Raw genomic sequence first — 21,604 nt, 5'->3', positions numbered from 1 at the left:
CATGATGTGCTTTTGAGACCGGGCTCACTGTAATTCTATCATGTAAACAACGCGGTCAGGGAAATTGTTCGGCATCCATGTTGAAAACAAGGTCGTGTGGGAAAAAATGGGGATATGTGGGCAATGCAGTGAACTAGAGATCTGCCTAGAGTAGACCCGCTTTCATTGATTCGTCACTGGCCTTTGGATTGCAGAATCGTGAAATCAAGCATACAGTTAAAATATCGTCGTGCAAAATGAAGGATAGAATAATCAAGAATATGGAAATCTGCAGAGCAATGTTTAGATCACCTTTTGGTGATTATTAATAGTTTATTTCTCTGAGAGACATGTGATCGATCAAACCATGTGATCTGACTCATCTAAATACAGAATGCATGTATTTTTGCAATGTAGTTTAATTTGTAATTCTCTGTAATCTTGTACAAGCAGATACTGATACAGTATAGAAAAAAACATTGAATATTGATCTTACATAAACCAGGGCTCTTAGGTCTTAGGCATTCGACGTGAGACTCACGCATTTCAAACGGTTCACACGCTCTCATCCAACACCACACCAATATTTGTCCCGCTATATGGACGGGACGCTGGCATAGGGAGGTACATTATAAGGCGAGTTGATAGCTGTCTCGAAATATAGGCTAGAGTTAAATGTCACCTACCAGCCAATCAGAAACAAAAGCCGCTGATTCTTTGCAGACGTGACATTCATTCTATATAATTTAACACTGAAGTATAACCAGGATTTTATCAATAGTATCAAGAAAAGCTGCCAATAATTTAACACAAATCCTTGTTGGATACAGAGCAACATAAGTAATATGGAGAAAAGTTCCTGTTAAGGGAAGTTTCAGATGTAAACATTTAGTTTGGTCAAGCATGTAACTGGAGTGGAGGGTCAAGAGTTACATGTCTGTGGTTAAAAGGTGAGGTTGATGCTCTGTCCAGCATTAATGTGGACTTGTCGGATATGTTCATGGGCATCCATCGTCTGGTGTTATGCTGTATGTCCCTGGAGACACCTCAATGTGGAAGACCTCTGGTCCCAACTGGGTCTACTGAACACAAAGCGCTTTAAGAAGTAAATCCCACCTGTTGTATGTGCCATGAAATGTTGTCAACCAACAGTAGAATGGGATATTTTATAACTAAGTAATACACACTTAAAAGTAACTTTCTTACGTGTTTTCTGGTCCCAAGTGCAGTGCCAGCGGTCTTTGGTGTGAGTGGTATCTACACACATGAGCCCTCTCATTTTCAGTGGCGTTATGGGTAGGGTCCAAGTAAAACTTCTGACAATTCCACACAGATTTGGCATTTACTACATGTTGAATTCAGTATAAGCCTACTGTACTTGGAGAAAGGTATACGACTGACCTTGCATTGGTTTGTAGTCTGTGTCATGAATTCTGCTATGGATTCCAATGCATCGTCCAGGGTCGTGTGGGTTGAATCTCCCTGAAGCCATACAATCATGGTCAAACATATCAATAATAAAATGAGGGTGATAACACATTACGTCCACGTGGGGCCAGTTGCTTAAGAGGGTTGAAAAATGTCACTTTTGTAAAATGACGTTTGGATCAGATTCATCAACATCTATAGCCTACATTTTCTGTAACTGGCACAAATATTTATTACCCTGATATATATGCTGATGAATTTGTAAGAAAATCGAACGTAGGCCTACTTCGTCCGGTTCTTGGGTTGGGGTCTCATACGGATTTGAAGTCCAGTCTACACTCCGTCTTGAGGCTCGCTCGAGTACATCCAGGCCGAGTCTGGCGCAGCGGCGTAAGGAAGACTCCAAACTCGCTTGACTCGCCATTTCACTGCGAATCAAATCTCTAATAGCCTACACTCGAGCTCCAAATAAAAGCTAGATTTTACAGAGCTGTACCAACATAAAACTTAAAATCTTAATACGACACAATGCTGACATCACAATCTGCAGTAAACACTGACAACAATCAACAGGTCGAATTTATCATGTAGCCCAAGTAAAAATAAAAAACAGCTTAAAAACATATAGGCTAACATACAGCAAATTATCGCACAAGTTAACACTAAATACCCACACGCGTGATCAATTTATCAATTTACAACCAAAGACTACAAAGAATATATTGAGCGCCTTTTAAAAAGCACGGTGTTTAGTTCAACTCCACTGCGGTGCTTAATGAAATACAATTTCCGGTCTGTTAAACACCGCCTTCCTAAATTTGAATGTGACCGTCGCCAGCACAGGGAAATTCAATAAAAAAAATTAAGATGGGTGCTGGAGAACCCAAACAATTGAAAGGTCCCATTTCCAACCAGAAATCGTAAACTATAGGCCAATTAAAATAATAGCATCCAGGCTCAAATCAACAGAGGCTACTGCTGTCAAAAGCAGGAAGGAAAGCTGGCCCCAAAAATTACCCTGTGAATGCGTAATAGGCTTAGGCCCATCAATAACACTGGACCTAAGGCATATGGATATTCATATTCAAATGGATCACAACCTGATTGGACAGTTTTTGTGGTTCGTTTGGAAGCAGACCGAGACCTGCTTTCCAGGCGGTCTCGGTCCGCATGTTTGGTTCGTACCAAGGTTCGTATGGCTGAGTTCACTTATTCAAATTAACCATAGTAACAGATCAGAACAAAGTTCGATTTAATCAAACCAAACCTGCCAAGTGTGAACACTACTCTACAATTACAGTTTCTATTGTCAAATTCTACTTAAATTTTTTTCAAAGGACAAACACCAAGAGTCAAATCCCATTCATACATTTTTATTTATGCAAAAAACATTAGCAGGAGCTTATGCCATCAGCACACAGGCCCCTCCCACTGCCTTGATCTTCTCCTCTGCCCGTCGGCTGAAGAACTTTGCTTTAACAATCACGGGCTGCTTGGGCAGCTTGCCCTTTCCCAGAACTTTGAAGTAGCCCTGTTGAAACACAACACAAGATGTCAACGAACATAGCATTTCTAAAACATAGCATAAGTCACAGATTTGCAAAACCAGCAGTTTTCTTTCCACAATTCAGGCACCAAGTAACAGGCACCATCTCAACTTGTCAGTTATTAGTAAAAGTTGAGATGAACTGACTGAGTTCAGAATAGTCTGGGAATTCATTGACTTTTTATTGACTAATTAACTATTATAAAGTAATACTGACTTACTAAGTCTTAGGACTGGGTGCTACAGTCAAATTGTACCAATGTTTTTTTCTTTCGTTTGTTTTACGATATTGCCTACATATTTAATCATAACATGGCTACATTTACACCTCTAAAGAAACCAGATTAGTCAGTATGCTTGCCATCAGCAAGACACTAACACCATCTCACATTGCCATTATAGCCATCATTACTCCTCCTTAGTTTAGCCTTCGTAGCCATGAAAGGTGTCAATGTGTGTCACATTTATGCTTGTGTTGCTATTGCTTTGTGAAATGATGTTACCAGACTTCAAAAGAGCTTGATGACAACCCATTCATTTGAAACAGGTGTATTGGGTGCTCTACACACCTTATATCATAACAATCAATTGGTTATTGGCTAGGCTATGGCTTAGTATGGACACGAAAAAAGGAAAGGGTTACTAGATAACTACTTTCCTGTCACTTAGAAGAAAAGCATCACTAATATCATGTTTTATGATCCTGTTCCTGTACAATTGATGTTCAGCACACACAAAAATAAACCAACACACAAAGTCCAGAGACATCTCTGCATTCAGTACTTACAGCACGGACAGCATCTATGATGGGGGCAGGTCCCTCGGGCTTCTTGCCGTAGTTGAGTCTGGTCTGCTCGCTCACCAGTGTCCACAGCTTGTCCAGGTTGATAGTGGGGCAGTGAACTGTGTTCTTCTTCAGATGATAGTGTCTCATACCAACCTTTCCAAAGTACCCAGGGTGGCTGTGAAAACGCAGTCCAAGTTATTGAGGAAAATATAAACAAAACACAAATCTATAGTAACAGGCAGCATGCAAGTCAGGCAAATTAAAGGAACTTCATACTTGTAACTGCCCATGTGGTTGACTAACCTAATAAAAACAGGCCAGTCGGTGAATAGGATCAGTCTTTAATCTTAGAGTGCTCTAGCACACCAAGACAAGTGTATGTCAGGATGAGACTCTAGCCTCTGAAAAGTTGGTTTAACATTGATGCCCATGCAACTACAATAGATTGAAGCACAATGCCAAATGCATACAGTACCAAAAGCTTTGCAAGTCAAACCTGGGAGAACACTTTACTCACTATTTGTCAAAGTTGATTCTGTGGTGATGCATACCACCAGCATTACCACGACCTCCAGGATGCTTCCTGTGTTTGCCTAGAATGAGTACAGAGCAGTTAACTCACTGTAAAATAAACAGTCCGATTTAATTCATAATTAAATAAGGCACTTACCAATACGACCGTGTCCATGGCTCACATGCCCTCGGAGCTTCCTGGTCTTCGTCTTCTTGGTTGGCTTAAGTCAGATAAGTTATGATTTAATGTTACTGTAGCTGACAATACTGACCAACAGATTCCCAATACAGGCCCATATTCCACAACCGAGCAACAGCTTGTTTCCCGATTGACAGGACTCAAGTCTACAGACACTATACCGTAATGTGAACTGTGATCCACGAGATCTAGTATGTCAATTGCTGAATAATCGGGGCAGCCAACATGAAACAACTAGCCTAGGTTAGTTTACAGTCCCAATTAACCCACGGCTAACTGTTAGCTTACTACTATTATCTATTATTTCCTAATTATACGCACACTTTTCTTATTCGATCACGCGGCAGGTTTACAGTACATTTAATACGTTTATATTAAAGAAATGTCCTCAATTTACAACAATAACGTGGGGAAGGGGCTGAGTGAGCCAATGGCCGTGCTGAAGATGACCGGCCCTGCAACAATTCATCAAAATCTACAATAATTTGGACGCAATCATCCGTAATATTACCGAAGAGTGAAACAAACTTTTATATTCACAAGAACTTGTGTCACGGTATGTCGCTTTCAGCTTGTACAACACGGGATGGACATAGATGTAAACCTAATTTTGCAGTACAGAAACACATTATAGCACCTACCATCTTGGAGGCTAGTTGAAAGAGGAAAGGGAATCGGAAGTCTCACGATTTTGTGCGAGATCTTGTCTCCAACAGAACGTTACAAAAGTGACAGCGACTCCATGCGGAAATACTTGGGATTAATAAAATAATCATTAATTTGGTGTATTTATTTAAAATGTATAGGTATACACACTATTTACAAACAATTTGTTTATTTATTTATTCATGTATTATTCATGTTATATTACACATGACATTTTCTCCAGTAAATAGTCAACTTTGTGCTAAACTGATTTTTAGACAGTTAATCAAAGTCACATATGCCTTATATAGGCCTACTACTTGCTTTTATACTATCATTCACTAGGTTACTTTGAGCTGCTTTACTTTATTGCACTAATAATATGTATTATTCTTTACTTAGTTGCACTAATATGCAAATATTATGTTGTGTAGCATTAATACAATTTTCACCTTATATCCAGCTCTTGACTCTGGATAACATAAGTGCAGGGAAATAGCCCTAATGCACGCACTGCTAGTTACAATAACACAACCAGGCAGTAATGAGGTACTGGGGGATTAATGGGGCTGGCCGGAACTGTTGAAGAGCTGCACAAACAGTCATACATCTGTTCAGCACTGGAGACATCACAACACTTTGACACTGGTTCCCATTCACAGTCCATTTATCACCAGCCTGTTTCTACATCCATTTTGTAAATATATCTTTGTGAGCCAGAACAGGTAAGTGACAACATTTGTTCAATCTATTAATGTTGATATCAAGATCCAAATAGTGCAACAAAAATATATTATATAAGTAATGGGATAAGTGTTTTTTTTTCTTCCTGGTGGACAGGCATTATTCATTGAATCAGAAACAGTGTAGTGTCTAAAGACCTGATGTAACCTAAGAACTGATTTAACCCTATATTGTAAATTGGTTGCAATTGCACTGAATTGCCTAATCTTTTCTGATTGCCCAGCCAACAATATTAACCAAACGTGGACACAGTAGGTAGTTATGTTGATGATTCCACCATAAAGCGACACAGTTGTTTTGCTTTTAGCTCATGGCCCTTAGACCATCTTTGTGAGATAAGCCTGTGGCTCCCCTAGAGAACTATTGCATCAGTGCTGGCAGCATCGACCCACAGATGCCATGGCAACTATCCCAGAAGGATGGCAACTCTGATACTGTATTTCTGGGTCACTAGTGCTCTATAGCTAGGTGCAGGTGAGTAGGATTGGTACACAGGAGGCTTAGGCAGTTTAGACCGGCTTAAACCAGGAAACTCCAGCAGGGGAATGGAGCTTCACAACAGAGAATTTAAAGGTAAAACATAAAAAGAAACAGCACATATTACTATAATACCAGGAAACGCTGTACGTCTGTCTGTGTGTAGCTGGATTCTCTTGCAAACCGGGCACTGTATGAGGTGTAAATGCCAGGTGTACATCTCAAGACCTGACGACATACAGTGAAGCAGGTGAAGTTGTTTGGAGGCAACATTAAATGAAATAGGCTAATGCATATTTGAGGTGGTATAAAGTGCACAACAGGCAAGTCTGGGCCGTTAGGGGGAGCTGAAGGGCTGACAAACTTCACAAATGTCATCCGTAACATTCTAGAACAGTGCTTCTCAACCCTGGTCCTCAGGGACCCCATGTCCTGCATGTCTAAAACATGCAGGACATGGGGACATGCTCCAACACACATGAGTATAAGGAATTGGTTGTTATCAGGCTTCCGCTGAGCTTCATAACTACCATTTATTTAAATCAGTGTGTGTATAGGAAGAGGAAGGTAGAGACTTATTTGGAGAGAAAAAGGTACAGTCTGGGTTTTCAGCTTTGTTAAAGTTTGTAACTTTCACAAAGTTTATAACTTTGTAAGTTCGACGTTGTCATAGATGATACTGGTCTTCCTCTGATCTGCAGCCTGATGGTGCTCAGTCCTCAGGGATGAACATGGAGCCATGCTGGTTACTGCAGAGAAAATCCACGATGACTTTATCTTCCTCCCAGCAACAACAAAGACATTTCAAGCTACCTGATACAAAAAAAAATGTTTTCTCCCTGCAAGAAAGTGTGCGAAACACAGAGTTCAAATGGTATTTCAATGAGAACTGAAATGGATTTGAAATGTAGAGGTCAATCATGTTGAACATTCTTTTCTTCGTAAATTGTTTTCAGTCAAACTATCCTATTATTCTTTAGGAGGTGCATTTGACCAAAAGAAAACAGAAATGGACGGGGAAAAAGTTAAGATAGTATCTTCAACAAAGAGAATTAGGTATGTTTAAATCTCACACATAAAATAAAAAGCAAACATTGACAACACAGGTACGATAGATTTGTATTTATTATTATTCCTTAGAGATACAATATAACACTTTCTGATATATCCTTATTAATTCCCTCACTGCTGGAGAATGTAAATCATTTGTTGTGTCTGAGCATGTTCACAAAGATCCTTGGTAATGAGGCTGATGTAAAGCTTTGTGTTATTTTCTACAGGATCCACCCAGAGGCAGAGAGAATTCTGGGAAGTTCCTGCATAGCTGTTGTGTGTCTGGAACGACTGACTTTCCAAATAGACCCTAATGAGTCCGTATTTCTAGTAAATAGGCAGCCATTGTTGTCTATGGTTACACCATGTACACCTCAGATACACACGGAACAGCAAGGGGTTGTGATCCAAGAAGAGCATTCTCAGAAGGTACAGACCTTGATAATTGTCGAAATCAGCCCAAGGGTCATTTGAACTGGGACCCTACAATAAGGCCAAAAAAGGCCATCAAGAATATAATGCTCTTGTATCTCCCCAAAGAATAATGTTATCGATACTTGTTTTTTGTTGCAAAAATAATTTACAAATGTTTCTATTTGTCTGCAGAGTCTATTCCATCAGGATATTGAACAGAGTACAGAGTGCATAAATGTGTGTCCTCGATCTGAACACGGGCCAGCTCAAAAAGAAGGTATGGAACTTGTTTCAACAGAAACACACGCTCTTGACATATCCGTACCATCAGTACCTGTTACAGCACAGGCACCAGCATCTGGTATGGGACAAGACTATGAATCTGGATTTGAGTTCCAAGATGAGTGGGATCCAGGTATGAAATTCGAATCAATGCTAGACCTGGAGTCAGAATTGGAACTGAAATCAAAATCTGATTTGGAACCAGAACATGATATGGTTCTGGAGTTGGAATTGGAATCCCAAAAATCTGTTTGTGATCCAGTATGCAAGGGGTACGGTGAGTGGCAAGAAGGGCACTGTTCCACTAATCACAAGTACTTAGTGTCGATGGAGCTGCATGGAAAAGACAAGGGGACAGAGAAGATAGAATATACGAATAAGGGAGAAGAGACAATAGAAGAACAAGAAGATACAACCGAGGAAGGTTACGAACAGATAGGAGGGAAAGAAGACACAGTGAAGGAAATAAGAGAAGCTACAAGAGGGGTTGTCAAGGTGACGGAGGAGAGAGAAGAAGATGGTAAAGACGAAGAAGTGACAGAAACGAGAGAGGAGGGATCTTTGGAGAGAAGAGAGATGGAGAGTGAGGATTTCTGTGCTGTTTGTTTAAACGGAGGGGAACTGCTCTGCTGTGATCGCTGCCCAAAGGTCTACCACCTGTCATGTCATATACCAGTTCTCATGTTCTTCCCACTGTAAGTAGTGACAGCCATCTTTGTATTCCTTTTCATACACTCTGTTTATGTTTTCCTTTGAGTTTCATAAACAACTTTTGATCACACATCATACATAATGTTGTCTGTAAAAAAAAAAATATATAAAAAAAAAACACAAAAGATTCTATACACTGTCATGTACTTTGCCCTTGTATTGCTATGATAGCTTTATACAAATGTACTCTCATATTAAGGTAGGCTCTTGCCTATTGATCTATTTGCTATGTCTGTGTGTCCCACAGTGGAGACTGGGTGTGCACACTCTGTAGAAGTGACCAAGAGCCCCAGGCGGAATATGAGTGTGAGAACACATGCTCCTTTTTGGGAGTTGGAGCACCTTATACTCTGTCCAGAACACACCAAAGAGTGGGTAGCACCTATTAAGACATGCAACTTTCAAGACACATCAGAGTGTGGATTGTTTCGGCTCAGAGGGACATGGTGTGTCATTCAGCCATTTGTGTTTCTCCCTCTGCTCAGAGATGTGAGAAGCTGACTCTGCTGCTTTCCTGTCATATCTCAAGCGCCCCATTTCAGGAGCCTGTTAGCCCAATCGTGAGTGTCATCTTCATCCCTGATGCAAAGAAGGTGGTGGTAATCATGAGATAGGAGGAGGAGGATAGTGGGGGTGGAGATAATGGTGGTGGTGATGATGATGATGATGATGATGATAATGGCTCTGTGATTGGGTTCCAGGCCCGCAATTACTACCAGATCATTAAGAGGCCTATTGACCTCTCAGTGATCAGAAAGAAGCTGAACAAGGGTAACACCCTTCATTACTTCACCTTTGAGCAGTTTGTGGACGACATCATGCTAATGTTCAGGAATTGCGCAACATTTAACTATGTAAGTCAGAACTACGGTATTATTATTTTATTTTTTTGTCATTTAGTATGAGAATTATTTAATTCATTCTGACTTCTACGAAAATACAAAATATTAAAAACCAAGATATAACATACATATACAAATTTGATATCCTAAACATGCTACAAAGACAAATATCCACGTATATATGTTTAATTATGTGACTTTTTATGCCATTTTTAGATATTGTAATAAGGTTTAGATATGGATACAATCAAACATTTGGGATTTAAAAAGAAGCTCTTCTTCTTGTCTCCAGCCAGACTCAGAGGTGGCCCAGGCAGGCCGTGACCTTGAGGCCTTCTTCCTGACTAAGATTCAGGAGGTGTTCCCAGACCAGAACTTCCCAAAGGCCAACCAGGACAGAGTGGACCGAGCTCAACTCTCCTGGCGTAACAGGAAGAGTAAGAAGCCTGTTTTAAGTGGGAAGAAATATTATCTTTAAAAGATTGCTGTTTGTAAGGGCATATCACTGTTCTATTTTATTAATTATGATCTAATCATGTGTAACCCACATATTGTTGTAAAGTACCCCTAGTGCAGGTGGGGAGGGTGTGTGTAGTGGAGCTTAGTGTGAAGAAATACGTTTTAATATGGTAATTAACATTTGGTTACTCTGGCTTGAATTCATCACAGGGTTGTTGGGTGTTATTAAACCATAGGTGCAACTAAACCATAACATAACCGTATATCTATTCTATTTGTACATCAGATGAGCTATAATAAAGGATTGACTGAGCAACGCGATGCTGAATAATTTGTTTTATTTTCATTAAATATGAAACCCTACATTTTGCGGAGAATACTGTGAGCAAGAGAGAGATAGAGTGAAAGTGTGTGTGTGTGTGTGTGTGAGAGAGAGAGAGAGAGAGAGAGAGAGAGAGAGAGAGAGAGAGAGAGAGAGAGAGAGAGAGAGAGAGAGAGAGAGAGAGAGAGAGAGAGAGAGAGGGAGTGAGAAAGAGAAATATGCACGGAATGTAAGTGTTTTGGTGGGAGTACTGTTGCTGAGAGTCTTGATAAAACCAGGGTAATGCAATGAAAGCACGTGGCCACTCAGTTCACAGTTTTTGGTGTCTCAATCACAAATCCCCTATCACTTAATTCAAAATGATGTGATGGGTAAATAGGAAACTGTGCGTGCACGGAGGCAATGGTTGTCTTGCTCACTAGATTGGAGGCTCGTCTTTGATTGCTCTGACGTCAGTTGACGCTATAATGTGGCCGACAAGACTTCTTTAAAAGCCGGTTTCAGCGACGTTGATTTAAAGATTTTTCCCGGTGTTTGGAAAGTCATCGACATTCGTAAAGTCAACATGCTAATTTTTATCTTTGTGTCACCGCTGATGGTCCTTATGAATCATGTCGTGCATGGTAAGTACATGTATGCTTTGCTTAAGTTTGGGCTGAAACTAATTAACTAGCCTATGTTTGTAGAGCTTGGTAACTCCAACTTTTCTTAGTCTAAAAGAAATACTGATGGGATAGGCTGATGAATGAGAATAAAGTTATAGGCTCAGTTAAGTGATCGATATGGTAAGATCGTCCATCTAGTAAAGTTTAGATATTTTAACAACAAAAATAGCCATGTATAGTTGTGAATCCGGTCATGGATAAAGGGATCAATATTTGAAAGGTAAATATAGAATTACTGACACTCGATGATGTAACTATGTTTCAGAATGAGATGCATGTCATTTTTACGTTAATATGAAGATGATTGATGGACATGAACTTCTTCTCTTGCAGGTGCAAAATGGACTTACATGGGTAAGTGGACTATTGCCTGATTTTATTAATGCTTTCAATGATTGCAACTGTATCATTAACTCCAAAATCTAGTTAAAATCTGACTTTCAATTGACTCCTGAGTCGGCTATTCTCAATACCGGTGTCCTATCAGTGTGTACAATCACACAATTTGGCTACTGTGAGAGTTTACTGTACAAGAGTAATGAGGCTGAAGTCTATTTGGTTTTCAAATAATAAAAAATAACACAATTAACATGAACAACATGATGAAACACAATACAACTTAGTGACTAGCACCCGGTGGAAAAGAAATAAATTATACAACACTGAAACATTGTTTAAATGTCTTAAAATAAGCATCAATGCAATATCCAGCATGACTTTGAAAGAAACTTCTGACAAATGAAAATTCAATGAGTCCAGAGTGATAACCCCTCAGAGGGTGTTGGGAAGACTTTTTGAAGAGGACCATTTAGTTCATTGTTCAAAGTAATTTACACCCCTTTGCCAAATGCTTACAAGGTACCCTCTAATAGCCTACAACCTTGATCCAGCATGGGATCTTCACCCAACCTTCAAAGCACACCAGGACTATCAACTATCTGTCACCACATTTTTACACAGCTCTACTATCTAACCCACATAGCTAAATGCATCTGCAATTTACTTCACCTTGCCTGGTAATCATACTATAAGGGCAAAGTGAAGAGACCACTTGAATGATTACCAGCTCTGACATAAACAGCATTTAGCTTTACTGTATGGAATTTGTATTCCTCAACCCTCAGTCATCTGACCTGGTGTGCTATTTTACATATATATATATATATATATATATATATATATATATTTGCTCTGGATAAGAGTGTCTGCTAAATGAGTAAATGTAAATGTCTTTATATATATATATATATATATATTCAAACAATGAATATGTATATATATTCATATTCATTGTTTTATGACTACTCTGTAATTTGAGGTCAAATATTTATAGTGGAAGGAAATTATACTTGCTGCATTTAGCAGGTTTTGTGTTTGCTGGTCCCCATCATATTATTAATAACAGCAGTAACATGCAATTACAGAGAATACCTGTCTGCAGATTCTGTTCAATCTGCTGGCCACCCTATGATCACTGATAAAATAGACTTCCTGAGAAAAATCTGATTCAGATGGTTATTTAGCTTAGTGGCAATGTCTTTACCATTTGATAACATAGCCAAGTAATGTTAGCAGCAACTGTGAGAATGCATACAGTCAGATTTGAGCTTTAGTTGCTGAGTCGTGGTGGAAAGTGACGACAGCCAAACAGTGAAAACTTAAAGAACCTCAGGCCTGTCTTCAGTACATTGTGCATGTATGTCCAGCGGGGTGGATATCATCCTAAGTTACAGTCAAACAATATGAAGACACCCCTACTCAGAAGCTGGTGGCCCACAGGGATGATGACGTTCTCTGCTGACCCTGGCACTGCTAAGTCCTGTGACTTCACCTCCCTGCTCCATCTGGGTGACAGAGAGAACCAAGCTACCCTGGAGTATGGGAAGTGACTCACCCCAGCCCAACTCCCGTATGGTTAAAGCTTAAGTCTCGAAAACCTCAACTGAATGTGCAAGTGTTCATAAAGCCAGAGCAAAACGCTGCTATTAGTATTTATCCTTCTGGCAACACTTTACATTAAGGTCATCTGGGGGCTTTGCTGAATGTTCATGTGATGTGCCTCAATTCAGAGTTCATTCAGTCTTCACAATGTATAGACATTCGGAGGGATTCTTGACTCAGTGCATTTGATGCCAACTGTTGAAACATTACTAGCATTCAAATTGTGCAAAAGAAGACTTGGGGGTTACCACAGGTCACTGGTGTAATTATGAGACAGAAAATTGGCCCTAATTAAAACGGCAAATGAATTGTACGGTAAGTAATTGTCACCAAAATAGTGTGTTGCTTTTTCTTGAGACATTTGACATGAAGCTGAACGTTTTGAGCCCAGTGATTTTAGAAGGTAGTTTCCCTCATGTTCTGTACTTTTCTTTTCAACATGTCATGTGGAATCAATTCACTGGGCTCTGTGATGTGATTGGGAGGAGAAGGTTTGCATGCCGCACCATGCACATCAAAACACAACTGGCATATAATATGGTAATTGTGGAAACAGTGAATGACATCTGAATGAATTATGAATGGGTCGTCGCGCTGAATTATGAATAGTCAATATGCAACATGTAGTGGAGCGAGAATAGCAATTTTTACTTGAATACATGTAGTACATTGAGCTGTCTATTATGTTTGAGTGCTTTTCTTGGAGAGACATGTTTGGATATCACATCGGAAAAATCCACCAAGAAACCATTCTTCTCATTTTACTGACTGAATACATGTGCCATGGAGTTGGGACCGTATTTGTCTCGTGCAGAAGAACATGTTCAATGAACTAGACTTCACAGTGCATGCGGAGTTATCTTGGTCATCCTTTGGTGCCTCCATATCACAATAGACTACCGCAAGCCTCAAGTCCTCTCGGTCCCACTGGATACCCCACTGTGACAGGAGGCTTGACTGCCGGCGATACAGCCCTAGATCATGTTAACTAAGTACTGTGTAGGCTAAAGACAAAACTTTCAACATCAATAACCTTTGACTGCGACTAGCAGCTCTATAGCTCAATATGTCAGTCGATCGGTCGCAGCTATTGAGAATTTACGGCTGACGTCATGCATGGCTTGGCTTGATAGGTGAGGTGAAGTAGACCTCATTGGTGAACTGTGCTATAGAAACCTTTCATTTGGAAAGGGATGGTATTTTCACTGGTTGTCCCAGCTAACACCATTTTAGTTCTCACTGCCTCAGATTGATACTGGTGCTAGGGCCAATAACAGGCAGAACACAAGCCACAGTCCTCTCCCATGCTGCTCTGTAGTCAGCCCTGCACATCACACAGATAATAATACTTCACTTTGATTACAGATAAAACGTTCTGCTGGCCAGGATAAATCCTGGCACCCTTTTTGAAGTTGTCCCCTGTTGCACTTAACTTTAGATCATGCTTTGTTCTTGGTTTGCCCTTTAAGAAGAGCTTAACATTTAAAAGGTTTTCTGTTGATTTTCAACTAAGGACTTGAATCATAGCAGAAATAAAGCGCAGGTCGTGAAGTGTCCCCATCGTGTCAGCCAGTTTGTTTTCAAAGGCCAAATGGATGCTTTTGTGGTACTTCCTGTGCTAATATTCAACCTCTCATATCTAATTGGTAAAAGGTCACATGGTCTCTTGTCAGCAATTTCTGATGTGATGATGATGTTACAGGATCTCATGGAGAAAATGTCTGGTCCAAGCAATATCCTTTCTGTGGAGGGGCATTCCAGTCTCCCATCGACATCCAGCCAGACCTGCTGAGGTTTGATCCAACTTTGCGACCAATTGAGGTCCGGAACTACAACTTATCAACCGATGAGCAGCTTACACTAGGAAACAATGGTCATTCAGGTGAGTGGAAATTGTTAACGATGTAACACGCATGCAGTAAACCAGTGCACATACACTGTAGATGGTCCTGTAGTGGTACACAGGATAATGGCAAGAGTGTCATCAAAACCTCTGTTTCTAGAGTTGTGAGCTAAATGGGGAGACAAAAGTACAGTTTGTATACATGATATCACTTTATCCTGAGATGTCTTTCAGAACATAAACAGCAACAAATCTGTAACACAGGAGCAATGTCTCTTGTGTGTTGGTTTAAGACATGACATCATATTGACAGTGACATCAATGGAGATACAATGGCAGAGGCTGCTGTTTCACCACATGTCATCAGCCAGCAGGGTGCCTGGACCAGACAGATGCTTATGCTTGCATGGCTAATGTCTGGTTGTGCTGTTGGTTAAGAGGAATTTGCTCAGCGACTGTGTACTTGAGGTACAGTATGCTGATACAGCTCTCTCTCGAACATGCACTTACCCAACGGGGGGCTAATCATACACCCTGACAGTGGCAGGTGATTGCGTCATTCCGGATTTTCACAAACGGACTTGAGGTTGCTTTGACAGTTTGACAGCAGGAAACAGTGGATGCTTTGGCAACCCTAAAAAAAATACGATAAAATTTTTTTTTTTAACATCAAGCTGACATAGATCATCTACTTAAAATTCACCTGAGCTGCTCTTTTAAGATGCCATCCTGTGGGCTGAATATGCTGGAAATGAGGGATCAAATCTCTGCATGTTTATTCCAAATTTTAGATGGGTTACTTTAGGGAAAAAAGCTATCCATGTGAAACCTACACCTGCAGCAGGTAGTCCGGTAGCTTGTTGAGGCGGATGAAGCGTTACAGGTCTGGCTGCCAGGTGTGTATGTCAATATCCTAAGGCATCATATCAACAACCTGAAAAGAGAAATTTCCTTCCTCGGTTTCTCTAGTTTTGTAAACGGAAATATTGCCCTCTGTTTTGTGTCCACAGTGCAACTATCCCTGCCCTCCAGGATGCACATCACCGGCCTCCCTCATCACTACACTGCTGCCCAGCTCCACTTCCACTGGGGCTCATCTAGACTGCCTGCTGGCTCAGAGCACACTGTCAATGGCAAGCAGTTTGCAGCAGAGGTAAATGGGCTGGGACAATGGGTCAGCAACAATAAACAAAAACATTACCACCAGTTATGTATTGAGGGGTAAACATTGAGGTATGCTGGGGGCTGTAACCTGAAGTTGTTTGCCAGGAGACTGGATAAGATATGACAGACTTGTTGAAAGGACTGTAAATGTATTGTGTACATTCTATCGGTATACAAGTACAGCTTATCATATAGCTTGACTGAGGACATCTAGCAATAGTGACTGTGCCCTAGGCTGAGTTTAATCATTTGATATTCAGCGACTTCAGCATGTGACATTTGACTGTCACAGGGACCAGAGCCAGTGACACCCTTCTAGCATGGCTTACTTTAAGAGGAGGAAACTGCTTGGAGCTGCCTGTCTGCATATCTGTGTCCCAGTTCTCTCAAACATCAAGTGGCAGATGTGCATCTGAAGCGTCAACCCTTTTGGCAGTCACAGGAATGGCTTATTGTGCATCTTACGCTTCATGGTGTAATTTAATGCATATTTAGGGTCTGGATTTGTGGCTTGGACTCCATCATTGCTATCCAACACAGATTTTCTCAGTAGGCCTGTTCCTGGTTTTATACATCAAAACATTACAATTTACTTACCACTACTGTAAGTTAACAGGCAGTTGCAAGATTGAGAGTTGCAAGAACGATGTGCAAGATTCCATGGGTCTTTATCTGCTGTAGGTCTGAGGAGAGCCAAGCACAAACTATTTGGTTGGATATGTCAATGAAAATCATGGTTGCTTGTAACTTTTAGGAGTCATTCAGTCAATCCATGGTGTCTGAAGTACAAGATTGTAATGAGTTGCTTTAGAAGGCCAGAGCATTGCCTGGCCAGCGACTGCAAAGTAAAAGGTGTTCTTCCACATCTTTACACCTTAATTTGCATATTTTATCAAATGGTTAGTGCCAAACCTGCTAAAATGTAATTATACTCCAATGCTGTATGGGATTAACTAGAATGCTAGACTATATGTTTGAATTTCCAATGACCTCTTCTATGTGGCAACGTTGTCATATCCATAGCCCAGTAAACGGTTTCTTGGCATATAGTGTCAGTCACATTGAAAACTACCTCAGATGATTATGCAGAAATTCAGGTGTTACAACAGGTATAATTTCTTTCTCTTTTTCTAAAGAGGAACATTTGAATTCAGGCCTGGGTGTGTTTACTATGTAAAGGAATAAGGCTTGTAATATAGTTAAAATAGCCAAGTAAAATCATGTGTCCTTTTAAAAGACCATACCCTTCAATTCAAACACATGACTTCCATGACCTGACACAGGACACGTAGCAAGAGAGCCTCTTTTCAACTGCCTCCAGGAAACCGAACCACAAGAAAACCTACTTACTTTGATGACATGTTGTCGTTGCAGTCCTGCATGATGCCATGTTGAACATTTCCCAGAAGTAGTAAAGCCTTGCCCCTTTTCTCCCAAGACATTTTCTGGAAATACACTGACATTACATGTGTTTGCATCAATTCCTGCCTGCTTATGTGGGACACAAAGCTGAAACACCAAGCAAAAAGATTCTCCACAGGTGCCGTTGACCAGTGTATCGCTGACTGAATGAGAGAAAACCACGACTTTAAAATGGTTTATAACACCGAGATGTTACGCCCATCTATCTTTCCTGTCATTTTCTGTGTGTGAACATGGTGGATGACTCCCTGTGTATCTCTTCTTTCTCAGATGCATGTTGTGCATTTCAACTCAGACAAGTACGCCAACATCTCAATGGCAGTTGACAAATCTGATGGACTGGCTGTGCTGGGTGTTCTGATAGAGGTGAGAGCCCATAGAGAAAGACTGGATCAGAAGGACCAACCTCATAAACAGATTGTGTATATAATGTCAGCCTCTCTCTGATACAGATCGGGGAGTTCAACCCAGCATTTGACCAGTTCCTTAAGTATATCAATGGGATTAAATACAAAGGTGAGTTTTACATTGATGGTTATCTCAATTCAAATAAAAATAATGGTGGTTGAAATAACTACACTGACTGCTGCTCTCACCTTTTTTGTTTTTATTCATTTCAAAATGATACAGAACATTAATTTGCCAGATCAGGCGGATCTACCAGGCTGGAATGATTCATAGAAATGTTTACACTCTTGATTTTAAAAGAAATATAACCCCATTGATGGGAACTACTGTTTGTATTTGACTTAGACCAGAGGGTGCAGGTGGCAGGGTTTAACATCCGGAGTTTGCTGCCTACGCGTCTGGATGAATATTACCGCTATGATGGCTCCTTGACCACGCCTCCATGCTATCCCAGTGTGCTCTGGACGGTCTTTAGGTCTCCCGTCTCCATCTCTGTCAAACAGGTGCTGAAACAGTTGATGTCACTTATTTTTCTCTAGAGTATATAGCTGGGTTGGGATTTGTAGCATCAAAGTTTCATGTTCTTTAATGTGAAATGAAATCTAGGCCAATCAAAGCACCAAAAATGTAATGTACACTGTAGAGCTTCAATTGCTCTAAAATGGTGGGAAATGTATGTCATGTCCTGTTTTGATGTCTGCTTAGTTCCAAGCCCTAGCAACAGCAATCTACGCCTCTGGTCCCCAAGATTCAAACCCTGTGCCTCTCAATGGAAACTACAGGAAACCACAGTTGCCCAACAACAGAGTAGTCCTGGTATCTTTTAAGGAGGGTAAGTATGGTCTTCCTGGCTATGCTTTGGTATTGTGACAGAAGCTAAAGATATGCTGTTTTAGTGAATGGCAAAGCTTATGCTGCAACAATCCAAAAATGGCAGAGTACCGGCTGGGTTCAATGGGGCGGACGTGACATTTGTGGCCTCTTTGTGATGAAAGGCCATCGAGCTTGCATTTGCTTCTTCAGATTCCCCACCTTTTGATTTCCGCTTGACTGCATCAATGCAGCTATTTCGACATTCTTGACTTCCTTGTAAAATTGATTGACAAATGACTTCTGAAAAGTGGAGAACAGCCATTCTCCACAACACGCTATACATTACTTTAATTGGGATGCTCCTCAGCACATAAATCTGTCTTCAAAGGCCTTGTTTTAGTCAGCGGTGGTTAACCCTACATTATGGACCGAAAAACCATACGCAGTGGAATGACAGGAATCTGCACCTCTCCTTCATTTCAAGAAATTCTCTTGCACAAGTACGCTTTCCTAATGTCTGATCTCTTCAGCATGGCACGTTGGCTTCTTCTTCTTCTCAGCTTGCATGATAAAGACTTTGCAGGAGTCGGCATTCTGCAGTCACTGTACCAGCGCAGGCAGTATAACTGCATGTTGTTTGTCAAAGCCAAACACCATGCACGGGATGCCCTCTGAGTAGAGATGTCTAACAGCCTGATCCTGTATCTGATCCTGTATCTGATGCAGGCCGAGGACTGTATGGTATTATCACTGTCACATCTCCCCTCTTGAGGAGGCAAACCATCCGGCAGCTGCAGCTTGGTGACCTTGCGGATCTGGCTGACGATGGGCTGCAGCAACTGCTGCCCAAACTCAGACAAAAGCCCCAGGCTGGAAACACATGGAAGAACCACAAGCCCGGCTGGGGCCAGACCGGCTTTGAGGAACAAGGGCTGAAATTTAAGGTGAATGGAGACACCGCGTTCAGCTCCTCACCTTGGAAGCACACCCAGGCCGGGCGCTATGGGGCTGGGCTGAATGAGGACGCGCTGTGTTGCGTTTCTCTGGAGCAGAAGGTCATCCATCAGCTGAGGAGAACTCACACCGAGGCCCATCTGGTCCAGGCTCTGAGAGAGGTGATGTTACCACAGCTGAACTTCAGGAGTTACCTGCACGGCCGGTCTGACCTGGCCCTCCCCACCATCAGGCTTATCCTCAGTGGCAGGCCCACAGACGAGGCCTTTGAGCTTGATCGCTCTCTGACCAAGGCCTATGTGGGGCAGAGGAAGAGTGCAGCGGAGCAAAAGCCAAGCTTGGCCCTCACAAAGTATTCAAGCCTGTCTGTTGATACTGTGCCTGAAACCCCCCACAGCCCAGTCCAACCATATCTATGGATCCAACCAATGGAGTGGGAGGACTAGAACTTCCTCACAATTCGATATATATTCTAGACAAGTAACATTGTAGCCGGACATTCTCTAAACGTCCTGTGCATTTACAGCGTACACCTAATTTGGGGTCTTTTTGTAATTTCTGCTAAAACGATGAGGAGATGTCTGCAGCTCGTACCGACTGTGGATATTTCTTCTGACTATGCCAAATTGTCACTATCACTCTGCTTTTATACAACTCAAGTTGTTCGAACGGCAAACTGTCCGAACCCGTGGGTTATACACATATTCACGGTTACCAATATGCATAATATACTGTATAACCACATTTATTTTCCTTAATGATGAATAATGGGTATTTTGTTTTTGTGGAACAATTGCCATTACCAGTGCATTCATATACAGTGTGGACTGCAATTTCAATGACAAGGGCAGACCTGTTTAAGGAATGATATGCTACAGTGCTTTGCGTGGGAAGCTAAATGAACAAAGCTACATATAAATGGAATGCATACAAAGACAAGTGACGTACTTGTCTTTTAGAATTCTAGAATTTTATTTGGAAAAGTAGTCATATGTTGCAGTAATTGTACATTGATGTGGTTAGTGTATTGCACAACGAAGAAAGAACATTTTTATTTAAACTGTTTCGTAATGCTGGCTATAGCTGCTTGTGATGTGGGTTGAAACGGTTGTCTGCTAAATAAAGTCATATATTGAACAAATACTCTGAACAGACAGTTTTACATCCTAACACAACACCAAGGGCTTTCTCTGTGGCCCTTAACCCATTCAACTGTGTAATGAACGGTATGGAAATGGAACAAGTCATAGTTGTTGGTTTGTGTACTTTTCATTATGTGCATATCATTTCTATACTCTTGGTTGCTTATGAATGTATGCATGCCCATGATAACCCAGATTTACTGTATTTTTCCTCTTGAGTCGGATATTTCTGTCTGCACTTCTAACATTCCTCTCTGAATTTTGCTCCTTTACCCAGACATCCTGTCCTGGATGAGCATCGGTATGTTACTTGTGTGTATTGGTGTTTTCTATTCTGGTGGCTATGATTGATGTCTTCCCATGCATGCACACTTCTGCTCATCTTAAATGAATCCATCTTGACATTCTTATTCATACTAGCATGTTTGTTCTCTTTCGTCATGAATTAGTTGCTGACTAATGAATGACGTGCTAAAGAACTACATCTTTCTGGATGTGTCACCATTGGAGTTATGTAAAGACTATACTGTTATATACATTATGAACACTCATCCATTAGCCATGCTACTAATACTTTCATTCTTGTCCTTCTATATCAAGTCTTGGTGTTAAAAATGTGTACTGTAAACATGCACTTAATCCTTTTTTTCTGGCCTTGCATCTCGGGCTTGCAGAATCTAACAATTAAATACAGTGCCAATACAGTACAAATTAAAGTGTGAATACTGTATACTGCCCTATTACATGGAGACACAAACTGACTCAGAACACAGAATGGTATTTTGAGGTTCTCAATGCATTCATGCCTGCAGGTATACTGGTCTCCATAGTTGTGGCTGTAATGCTTGGAC

General features: G+C 40.9%; 4 protein-coding genes and 1 non-coding gene across 7 annotated transcripts; 2 read left to right on the top strand and 3 right to left on the bottom strand.

Moving 5' to 3' along the window:
* Window positions 1-380: 380 nt before the first annotated feature.
* Window positions 381-2,097, bottom strand: akip1 (A kinase (PRKA) interacting protein 1). The gene is given in 7 exon segments (XM_062460720.1): window positions 381-995; window positions 997-1,058; window positions 1,186-1,212; window positions 1,215-1,295; window positions 1,381-1,461; window positions 1,694-1,835; window positions 2,082-2,097. Coding segments are annotated over 6 exon segments (462 nt in total). The 5' UTR covers window positions 1,832-1,835; window positions 2,082-2,097; the 3' UTR covers window positions 381-922.
* A 667-nt stretch (window positions 2,098-2,764) lies between these two features.
* Window positions 2,765-5,170, bottom strand: rpl27a (ribosomal protein L27a). The gene is made up of 5 exons (XM_062462363.1): window positions 5,094-5,170; window positions 4,411-4,474; window positions 4,258-4,333; window positions 3,741-3,915; window positions 2,765-2,938 (listed from the first exon to the last, which is right to left on the bottom strand). Exons 1-5 carry the CDS (start codon window positions 5,094-5,096, stop codon window positions 2,810-2,812), a joined length of 447 nt encoding a protein of 148 aa, XP_062318347.1. The 5' UTR covers window positions 5,097-5,170; the 3' UTR covers window positions 2,765-2,809.
* Window positions 4,015-4,145, bottom strand: LOC134021782 (small nucleolar RNA SNORA3/SNORA45 family). The gene has a single exon (XR_009930567.1). It is a non-coding gene; the product is annotated as a small nucleolar RNA SNORA3/SNORA45 family (small nucleolar RNA).
* Window positions 5,171-5,715: 545 nt separating the features above from the next.
* Window positions 5,716-10,375, top strand: LOC134020565 (tripartite motif-containing protein 66-like). 3 transcript variants are annotated; one of them, XM_062460718.1, is made up of 9 exons: window positions 5,716-5,822; window positions 7,020-7,192; window positions 7,299-7,374; window positions 7,599-7,800; window positions 7,978-8,762; window positions 9,026-9,149; window positions 9,264-9,338; window positions 9,480-9,632; window positions 9,913-10,375. In XM_062460718.1, exons 2-9 carry the CDS (start codon window positions 7,147-7,149, stop codon window positions 10,096-10,098), a joined length of 1,647 nt encoding a protein of 548 aa, XP_062316702.1. In that variant the 5' UTR covers window positions 5,716-5,822; window positions 7,020-7,146; the 3' UTR covers window positions 10,099-10,375. The 3 variants fall into 3 exon arrangements, with proteins under 3 accessions (XP_062316702.1, XP_062316700.1, XP_062316703.1); XM_062460716.1 differs by lacking the exon at window positions 5,716-5,822 and adding an exon at window positions 6,005-6,414; XM_062460719.1 differs by lacking the exons at window positions 5,716-5,822; window positions 7,020-7,192; window positions 7,299-7,374; window positions 7,599-7,800 and having other exon boundaries at window positions 7,896-8,762.
* Window positions 10,376-10,829: 454 nt separating this feature from the next.
* ca12 (carbonic anhydrase XII) lies at window positions 10,830-21,024 on the top strand. Its single transcript, XM_062462362.1, has 9 exons — window positions 10,830-11,024; window positions 11,400-11,420; window positions 14,710-14,889; window positions 15,861-16,003; window positions 17,707-17,802; window positions 17,889-17,952; window positions 18,190-18,347; window positions 18,550-18,676; window positions 19,384-21,024. Exons 1-9 carry the CDS (start codon window positions 10,967-10,969, stop codon window positions 20,055-20,057), a joined length of 1,521 nt encoding a protein of 506 aa, XP_062318346.1. The 5' UTR covers window positions 10,830-10,966; the 3' UTR covers window positions 20,058-21,024.
* The last annotated feature ends 580 nt before the right edge of the window (window positions 21,025-21,604 follow it).

Source organism: Osmerus eperlanus, chromosome 5, assembly GCF_963692335.1.
Source record: "Osmerus eperlanus chromosome 5, fOsmEpe2.1, whole genome shotgun sequence".
Lineage (NCBI taxonomy): Eukaryota > Metazoa > Chordata > Actinopteri > Osmeriformes > Osmeridae > Osmerus > Osmerus eperlanus.
Note: the sequence above shows the minus strand (reverse complement) of the source record. Positions and strands in the feature narration are given on the sequence as shown.

Excerpts from the sequence above, each read along its gene's own strand:
- LOC134020565 (XM_062460718.1), top strand. The coding sequence starts at position 7,147 with ATGTTTTCTCCCTGCAAGAAAGTGTGCGAAACACAGAGTTCAAATG. Across the intron at positions 7,193-7,298 it reads CGAAACACAGAGTTCAAATG|GAGGTGCATTTGACCAAAAG; the intron begins GTATTTCAATGA and ends ATTATTCTTTAG. Across the intron at positions 8,763-9,025 it reads GTTCTCATGTTCTTCCCACT|TGGAGACTGGGTGTGCACAC; the intron begins GTAAGTAGTGAC and ends TGTGTCCCACAG.
- rpl27a (XM_062462363.1), bottom strand. Across the intron at positions 3,916-4,257 it reads AGAATCAACTTTGACAAATA|CCACCCTGGGTACTTTGGAA; the intron begins GTGAGTAAAGTG and ends GCGTTTTCACAG. Across the intron at positions 2,939-3,740 it reads TCATAGATGCTGTCCGTGCT|GGCTACTTCAAAGTTCTGGG; the intron begins GTAAGTACTGAA and ends GTGTTTCAACAG.
- ca12 (XM_062462362.1), top strand. The coding sequence starts at position 10,967 with ATGCTAATTTTTATCTTTGTGTCACCGCTGATGGTCCTTATGAATCAT. Across the intron at positions 18,348-18,549 it reads TCTCCATCTCTGTCAAACAG|TTCCAAGCCCTAGCAACAGC; the intron begins GTGCTGAAACAG and ends ATGTCTGCTTAG. Across the intron at positions 18,677-19,383 it reads CCTGGTATCTTTTAAGGAGG|GCCGAGGACTGTATGGTATT; the intron begins GTAAGTATGGTC and ends TATCTGATGCAG.